Below are 9,097 nucleotides of genomic sequence, written 5' to 3' on the forward strand. Positions count from 1 at the left end.
TGTACAGTCTTTTTTTTTTTGTCACCATGTACTACATGTACATAATTATACCTTCAAACTAGGATAAGTATATAAAGTACATAGTTCTAGTTCAGAGACGCAACTCGGATGATAAACTTCAGAAATGGGACGCAAATCGGACGGACGCAACTCGGATTTCACAGTCGGGACGCAAGTCGGATCCGACGTAACTTCTGAACAAGTACCGTTATATAGTACATAGTTCTAGCTCAGGTAGCTCAGGGACGCAACTCGGATGATAAACTTCAGAAATGGGACGCAAATCGGACGGACGCAACTCGGATTTCACAGTCGGGACGCAAGTCGGATCCCCCCCGAATCTACAAAGCATAAATGCTCGTCACAAATGTCAATTCCCGATTAATACACCTCAATTTTCCGACCTGACTTGGACTCGAACCACCAACCTCCAGATCTGAAGTCTACTATACACGCGTGACTAACCGCCGCAAGTGGCAAAATTTAGTCTGAAATTTTACACAATTTTTCGACCAAAAGTTCAAGAGATGGGACTAGAAAACTTTGATATAGGTAAAAACTACAAATTTTATAAGCAGGGATGCTTGTCACAAAAATTGTCATTCCCCAATTTATTATTACACTTTGCTAAATTTAATAACTTGACTTAGACTCGAACCACCAACCTCAATTTTATAAAGCAGGAATGCTTGTCACAAAAATTGTCATTCCCCAATTTATTATTACACTTTGCTAAATTTAATAACTTGACTTAGACTCGAACCACCAACCTCTAGATCCGAAGTCCATCCGATTATTGAGGTTGGTATAACATGCAAAAAATTTATCATTTTCTAGTTTTATTTCTTTTATTAGGTACTCGTACATTTTTAAGAATTTCAAAAGAATTTTCTTGTTTGAAAGGAATATTGTCGTCACTAATAGGTAAATTCGAAGAGAATAAAATTTCCATAAACTACAACATTCTCTTTTCTTCCCCTTGTGTTTCAAAAAGAAGATAACTAGGTATGAAAAAAACGTAGAAAATCATAAAAATAGATAAGAAACCTATGGGTACTTACAAAAAGAACGAAAATATCGAAGTTTTATCCTTCCAGAAAAATTCACAAGAATTTTCTTGCTTGAAAGATATAGATATTGTCGTCACTACTAGGTAAATTCGAAGAGAATAAAATTTTCATAAACTACAACATTCTCTTTTCTTCCCCTTGTGTTTCAAAAAGAAGATAACTAGGTATGAAAAAAAAACGTAGAAAATCATAAAAATAGATAAGAAACCTATGGGTACTTACAAAAAGAACGAAAATATCGAAGTTTTATCCTTCCAGATCCCAAAATAATCTTAGCTTGGCCTAAATTGATAAAATGTGTGAATTTTTGTATAAATCTTTGATAACATTTGTGACTCACAAAGAAATAGATTTAATAGTGCTTATTTACAAATCTCTCAAGATAAAATTTCGTAAAAGAAGGAGAGTGTCGTATCCCCTTTCCAAGATAAAACTTCAATATTTAAATTCACTTCAACACACAAACTTTCTTCTATGTTCAACTGTACAAAATACTTCATTAAAAAAATAATAAATAAAAAAAAAATAATAATAATAATAAAAATAATAGTGCAACGCACATCAAAGACATTCGCCAGAAAACCGCCAACCTCTCGGATACCCACAAACGTTTGCTGCAATGTTCAAAAAACTTTGCTGCAACTTTCTCGAACACGTCCAAACTAACGAATTTCATTGCATTGCACAAGTCTGGACCCACCATTAGGCATAAAGGTTTAATAAAGTACACGTCCTATTTTGGACTTCTTCGCCATCTTTTCCCTTACTCCTACCTTCACGCACGACTAGCTGATCCAAGGCTTCCTTCACACTGGAGACCTTCTCAATATCTTACCTTCACGCACGACTAGCTGATCCAAAAAAAGATGCTGGTCCGCACTTCCGTAAAAAAAAAAACGCTCTTTGCAAAAGTTATGACATAAAATTGAGGAAGAAAACCCTTTGAACACCTTGCAATATCATTGTTAACAGTTGACGTAAAAGATGTCGAAAACAACAGAGTTTTATTGTCCTGAAATTGTTATTGAAGAAGAGGATTAGGGTGAGGAGAAAGCTAGCCGTTCCGAGAACGAGCCTTATCTGTTTGGGATAAAGTTCTAGCCAAACGTTTTTTTCTTTTTCTTTTTTAAGTGAGATTTTTTCAAGTTTCGCAATACGATAGAAATCTGTGTGCTATTCACACACACGTCAGACTGTTACTTTCACTTACCTATAGTGTCGGCACGTCGGTAGTAGAGAATGTAGGGAACTCGGGGTGGTCTCGGATGCAGTACCTCCTGTTCCATGACAAACCTCACGTTGCTATATAGTCTGATAGAAACTCGTGTGCTATTCACACACACACACGTCAGACTGTTACTTTCACTTACCTATAGTGTCGGCACGTCGGTAGTAGAGAATGTAGGGAACTCGGGGTGGTCTCGGACTGTTTGGGATAAAGTTCTAGCCAAACGTTTTTTTTTTCTTCTTTTTTTTTAAGTGAAATTTTTTCAAGTTTCGCAATACGATAGAAATCTGTGTGCTATTCACACACACGTCAAACTGTTACTTTCACTTACCTATAGTGTCGGCACGTCGGTAGTAGAGAATGTAGGGAACTCGGGGTGGTCTCGGATGCAGTACCTCCTGTTCCATGACAAACCTCACGTTGGCATCATCGTATCGAATCCAGCCCGAGTATCCGACGTGAAACACGTCCGTGATGTAGTGTCTGTAGCTGTAGCATGACTTTATGTTAGGATTTGGATTGGTTGTACCGACCTGTGCCAAATATGAATTAGTTTCGGGCGTGCCAGATTATTGCACTTTAATTTTTTTGGTTATTTTCTTCTTTTTTTTAAGTGAGATTTTTTCAAGTTCCGCAATACGATAGAAATCTGTGTTCTATTCACACACACACACACACGTCAGACTGTTACTTTCACTTACCTATAGTGTCGGCACGTCGGTAGTAGAGTATGTAGGGAACTCGGGGTGGTCTCGGATGCAGTACCTCCTGTTCCATGACAAACCTCACGTTGGCATCATCGTATCGAATCCAGCCCGAGTATCCGACGTGAAACACGTCCGTGATGTAGTGGCCCTTGCTGGCCTCTTTGCCGTCATGATACACCACTGAAACCACAAGATATAAATAGTACATTACTTATTTCTACTAATTATTTTTAGTGAGCTCCCATGGCGTAGTGGTCACTGCGCTCGCCTTGCACGCGGGAGACCCGGGTTCGATTCCCGGCGGTGTCAAGAAATTTGTATCATGAGACATAAATAGTACATTACTTGTTTCTACTAATTATTTTGTAAACATCATATTTCCCTTGCTAAAGGTTGAGTGCTCAGAATAAGAATAACATAGAAGGAGGGTTTAGGACCAAAACGAAAGGCACTTTTCAAATCGAAGGTTATATATCAGCTGATTTGGTACCAATGCCGGACCATGAATAATTTCCTGGGTAGGATGATTTTTACAGAAATTTTGAAACATTATTTCTGCTTTTTTACGAAACTTTTACTTTTAACAACTTCTAAGTAAATTTTTATCAAATATCCATTATTGACTTTATAAAACCGTTCAGAAATCGGGGGAAATTGAAAATACAGACTGGGACTGCAAAATGTAAACAAAGATTTCAATATTTTTCAGAAAATTTCCACCAATGAGAGAAGAGTTTTGTCAGCTGACTAAACAAATTTGGTTAGTCAGCTGTTCGTGAACTGTCTGTCCTTCGACCTTGATAATTATGTAAAAAGACCCAAACCCTCCTTCTATGTTATTCTTATTCTGAGGTTGAGTGCGAAGGACACCCACTTGTAAAATTTGTAGCCAAAACCAAATGTCAACCTAAAGCAACCACCCTACTAGCTAGGGCTGATTGAGAGGCTGACGAAAATCGCCGACCCCGTCCTGTACACGGGGAAAGGCGAAGAAGAAAAAGAGTCTAATGTAGCAGTTGTTTCATTACTAGGTACGAAATAAAAACGGCGGTGAAACACTCATCTTGAGAGGAGGGAAAAAAACCCCTTGATACACATTACGTAATGGTTGTTCATCATCTAATAAAAAAAAAAAAAAAAAAAGCAAATTTTAGATATTAAAAAAAAAAAAAAAAATGCAAGTTTCAGTATATTGTTCGAAAAAAATAGAGAAAAATGATGTTCAACAAACTTCTCTCACTAAAGATTTGCCACAAGATTCAGCATAAAATCAGTCAATATGAAACTTTTTTTAATCTTCTTTGTTTTTAGTGCGTTAGTAACTTCTTGTGTAGACCCTCACTAACATTCCCCCTAAGAACGATATAAAGGATCGATCTACTGATGTAAAGATGTAAAGCAGTGAGCGATATAAAGGATCAATCTAGTGATGTAAACCAGTAAACTTACCAGCAAACAGTTTGTATTGTTTATTTTTGGGTCCGTTCGGGGGACCTCCGCTCAGCTTCTTGTTCTTACCACTTGACAATAGTCCTGAAAAACACAACACAATACACCATCATTATTATTACTATTAGAATAAAAAATACATCCAACCAAAGTAATGAACAAGTGAAATATAACAACCTAGGTAGCTTGAAGGGCAGCGCGTCAGCCATGTAAGCGCTAGGCCGCGGGTTCGATTGCCGTCCGATTAAATTACAAAAGGTCAAATGTGGCGGTTGTTTCATTGCTATGAAATAAAAACAGCGGTCGAACACTAATCTTGAGGGAAAAAAAAAAAATCAAAACAAAACGAAAAAACAAAACAAGATTTTTAAAAAAATAGACTCACTTGGTTCCAAGCTAAGTAGAACGGGGAAATCGAGAGCCTTCTGTATCTTGTGACACGAGTGCGACTTGTAGTCGAAACACTTCAGGTGCAGCAACAGAACGAATGGTAACTCTTCGATGGTGACCGTCTGGTACGCTTCGGTCTCCTGGTTCGTTTTGGTCGAGGTCACGCCTTCGAGACCTGCGGGAGGAAGAGAAAAATTAAGTCAGATAAGATTTGATTTATTTGTAATAATGATAATAATAGTGCTTATTTATACTGCTCGCATAGGACTGAAAAGTCCCTTTACTCCAGCAGTAGGCTACTACTATTATTGAATAAAACAATTTACAAAACTCAGACAGCACTCAGACAGCGTCGCAGCAGAATAATGGAGCAGTTGCAGTTGGGTAAAAATTATGAATAAAAGGTCGATTCCTACGTAAAAAGTTGTGAAAAATCCAAATCTGAGGTCAAAAGTACGAAAAAGTAACTTTAAAAGGTCGAACAATTTTCAATTGCCGTTTTAATTAAAAAGTTCAAAGAGTTGTGACGTCAGACTTAATGTCAAAATGCGCAGAAACGCTTGCGCACAAACAAACGAACCGAGGTAGGTAACACCATTTGTAATAAAATAAAACAATTTACAAAACTCAGACAGCACTCAGACAGCGTCGCAGCAGAATAATTGAACGACCGAAAAGAGTCGTCAGTTTTAACTTTTATTAACGCCACGAATTGATAAATTTCGTAGAATGTACGTTCCCAAACTAAGATACAGGGTAAAGAGGTGTGACCCTGTATCAACTCCTCAGGGAACGCAGATCTCACCCAGGCGTGGAGAACACAACTAGAACAGTCGAGTGTAGTCCATCCTGTATAAACGTGTGATCATTGCTGTACCACAGGTGTAACGCTGACTATAACTAGAAACACAATGCTACAGTCTGCTGACTCCATGTGGGGGGGGACTTAAACACTGGTTAGAATTTTCTTTTCCGGCATTTAACCAAACAAATCTTTGTTGAATAATTATAGAGACTGTCGAACTTTCTTGACTGGCTACTGCTCTCTGGTGACATTCTCAATGTCAAAAGCCCTGTATATTTTTCCCCCCAACATAAACTAGTTTATTACTTTCTATTACTACAGTTATAGCGGAGCAATACTATTAAATTTATTGATATTTTCAAAGGAAAAATGTAAAATTGGGCAAGTTTTTCAAAATAAATGGGTAAAAGTATTCACTAAAAAGAATTGCCTCAACACTAAGTTTAGTTCAAAATGGAAGCCGTGTGTCAGCCAGTTATCAGGGTGGATAAAGACTAAAGTTGAAATAGCAATAATACGGGCAGTGTCCCTGAGGCTGCGAGGGAGCCGGTACAAGATTTCACACCCTGGAAGGGAAAATAATCAGAGTTCAGTCGTCCGGAAGGGAATTTTAAAAGGTCCACACCAAACCCGGGGAAGAGACAGTGGAACGTCTGTTGCACTGAAACAGTTTCTTATCACGAGAAGAGGTTTCTTATCTCATTGCTATTCTGCTCGTTGGAGCAAATTTATCTTTGTCCATCATCTGTTTTCCTTCGGAGAAGGTTTAGATTGCTTTTACTTGGAGGGTTTAACACAGTTTCCAGTGTTAGGCTTATACGTATTCCTGCTAGAAACTTTAGGTATCCCTAACGTAGGACATTTTTAATTGGAAGTTTAGATTGTTTTGAATTACCTGGATGGTTTATAAGATTATATTGGGTATTTCTAGTTTCCAGAAGGCTTATGTTCCTGTGCTGGTAAGTTTCTTTTGGTTAGGAAAGGTTTTGTATTCCTTTTTTTTTTCCTTCAGCCATCCATTTTGATACTTGGAAATCGGCGTCTTAGTTTTTCATATTAGAATATGCCTTTGTTGACCTAGAGTTAAGCTATCCTTTATTTGGCATTGGTCTTTCATTTAGGAAAATTGATTTTATTCTATACCTAGGTCTTGTCAGCTCCCATGGCGTAGTGGTCACTGCACTCGCCTTGCACGCGGGAGACCCGGGTTCGATTCCCGGCGGGGTCAAGAAATTTGTATCAAGCAAATGATTGACTCCGTGACTGGATGTTGCGGGGCCCACTCAGCCTCGTGAGGAAAATGAGTAGCTATGACATATAAATGCGCATAGCGACCGGTGCCAGTATGATAGGTAAACATCAGATGTTAGGATTATTGAGATATTGGGAAAATCCTACAATGCTGCAGTAAGCACCAAAGTTGTGATAGTATGGTAGGTAAACATCAGATGTTAGGATTATTGAGATATTGGGAAAATCCTACAATGCTGCAGTAAGCACCAAAGTTGTGATATAATAACACAAAGAAACTGCATTTACAGTTTACTAAGTAAATTCAAGCCCCGGTCGGGATTCGAACCCAGCACCAGTGGATTGAGCGTCAGTGTTTTTGACTACTCGGCCCCACAGGTCAGTTAAACGTTCAATAACTGTGCCAGTAAGCCCTTGAATGGAAAACACCAAGCCTAGTAATACAGGGGGGGTGTCCACTTTACACAAACCGCAGGCAGTACATAATGTAATAATAATAATAGTGCTTATTTATACTGCTCGCATAGGACTCAAAAGTCCCTTTACTCCAGCAGTAGGCTACTATTATTATTGTGGTCAAATTCTCAAATTATATTGAGGATAAAATTCCATACCTCGGCTGGGATTGAACCCACGCCCTCCTGTTTACCAGGCGAGCGCTTTGACCACTACACCACCAATGTACCCACACTTTGCAAGTGAATAACTGTGCCAATAAGCCCTTGAGTAGAATAACTGTGCCAATAAGCCCTTGAGTAGAATAACTGTGCCAATAAGCCCTTGAGTAGAATAACTGTGCCAATAAGCCCTTGAGTAGAATAACTGTGCCAATAAGCCCTTGAGTAGAATAACTGTGCCAATTAGCCCTTAAGTAGAATAACTGTGCCAATAAGCCCTTGAGTAGAATAACTGTGCCAATAAGCCCTTGAGTAGAACAACTGTGCCAATAAGCCCTTGAGTAGAATAACTGTGCCAATAAGCCCTTAAGTAGAATAACTGTGCCAATAAGCCCTTGAGTAGAATAACTGTGCCAATAAGCCCTTAAGTAGAACAACTGTGCCAATAAGCCCTTAAGTGGAAACACCAAGCGTAATAATACAGGGGTGTCCACTTTACACAAACCACAGGCAGTACATAATGGGAAACACCAAGCGTAATAATACAGGGGTGTCCACTTTACACAAACCACAGGCAGTACATAATGACCTTAAGTAGAACAACTGTGCCAATATGCCCTTAAGTGGAAACACCAAGCGTAATAATACAGGGGTGTCCACTTTACACAAACCACAGGCAGTACATAATGTACCCACACTTTGCGCACCACTCGAATATAGAATCACTCGAGTGGCCGGCTTAATAGTTGTGGGATAAACTAAAGACTAAAGAAACAAATTAGTTAAAAACAAACTAAAATAGAAAGTTTAAAAAGAAAAAACACCCTAACCCTAACACAATTTCCACAACAATTTGGTGAACTCATTTGGATGATTTTTACCAAATTAATATTAAAATAATAAAAAAATGCAGTTTCTTTGTGTTATTATGTCACAACTTTGGTGCTCACTGCAGCATCGTGGGATTTTTCCCAATATCTCAATAATCCTAAAATCCAATGTTTACCTACCATGCTGGCACCGGTCGCTATGCGCATTTATATGTCATAGCTACTCATTTTCCTCACGAGGCTGAGTGGGCTCCGCAACAGCCAGTCACGGAATCAATCATTTGCATGATACAAATTTCTTGACCCCGCCGGGAATCGAACCCGGGTCTCCCGCGTGCAAGGCGAGCGCAGTGACCACTACGCCATGGGAGCTGACTTAAGTAATTTTGTTCTGGACAGCCACACTACTATCACGTGGCGTGACGTAACCTGATTGTAGTGTATTTCTACCTTTTAATGAAGTTACTGTCCTCTTTTGGGTTTGTAATGTGCTTTCTAAAAGGGAATCCATTCTGCCAGTCGGCTTCTGGCAACCTGTTGCTTTGGCTTTCATTCATGCCAATTTATTTTATGCAGCTTTTGTCCCAACTCCTTTATAACGGTACTTATTGCTCCAACCCGAGTGTGATTATGACCGAATGTGGTCTTTAGGTTAGTTTGATTTTACAGTATTTATGTACCTATACTTAGGGGTGTTCATCAGGCTGGAATACCTACATACTTTATTTTGAGAACAGGACTGAAAAGTCC

The 9,097-nt window shown here is 38.8% G+C and overlaps 1 protein-coding gene and 1 long non-coding RNA gene across 2 annotated transcripts in view; both read right to left on the minus strand.

Annotated features, from left to right (window-relative positions):
* Positions 1–240: 240 nt before the first annotated feature.
* Positions 241–1,091, minus strand: LOC113472097. Its single transcript, XR_003394554.1, has 2 exons — positions 771–1,091; positions 241–665 (listed from the first exon to the last, which is right to left on the minus strand). It is a non-coding gene; the product is annotated as an uncharacterized LOC113472097 (long non-coding RNA).
* A 1,148-nt stretch (positions 1,092–2,239) lies between these two features.
* The window catches only part of LOC103520636 (ubiquitin carboxyl-terminal hydrolase 10-like), a 19,303-nt gene continuing 12,445 nt past the window's right edge, over positions 2,240–9,097 (minus strand). The window contains exons 3-6 of the mRNA XM_026831672.1: positions 4,840–5,019; positions 4,455–4,538; positions 3,083–3,185; positions 2,240–2,363 (exon numbers count right to left, since the gene is read on the minus strand). Of these exons, the coding sequence (XP_026687473.1) occupies positions 2,273–2,363; positions 3,083–3,185; positions 4,455–4,538; positions 4,840–5,019 (458 nt within the window). The 3' untranslated portion in view covers positions 2,240–2,272. The remainder of the gene's footprint in view (positions 2,364–3,082; positions 3,186–4,454; positions 4,539–4,839; positions 5,020–9,097) is intronic.

The sequence above is a fragment of the Diaphorina citri genome, unplaced genomic scaffold, assembly GCF_000475195.1.
Source record: "Diaphorina citri unplaced genomic scaffold, Diaci psyllid genome assembly version 1.1 scaffold3872, whole genome shotgun sequence".
Taxonomy (NCBI): domain Eukaryota; kingdom Metazoa; phylum Arthropoda; class Insecta; order Hemiptera; family Psyllidae; genus Diaphorina; species Diaphorina citri.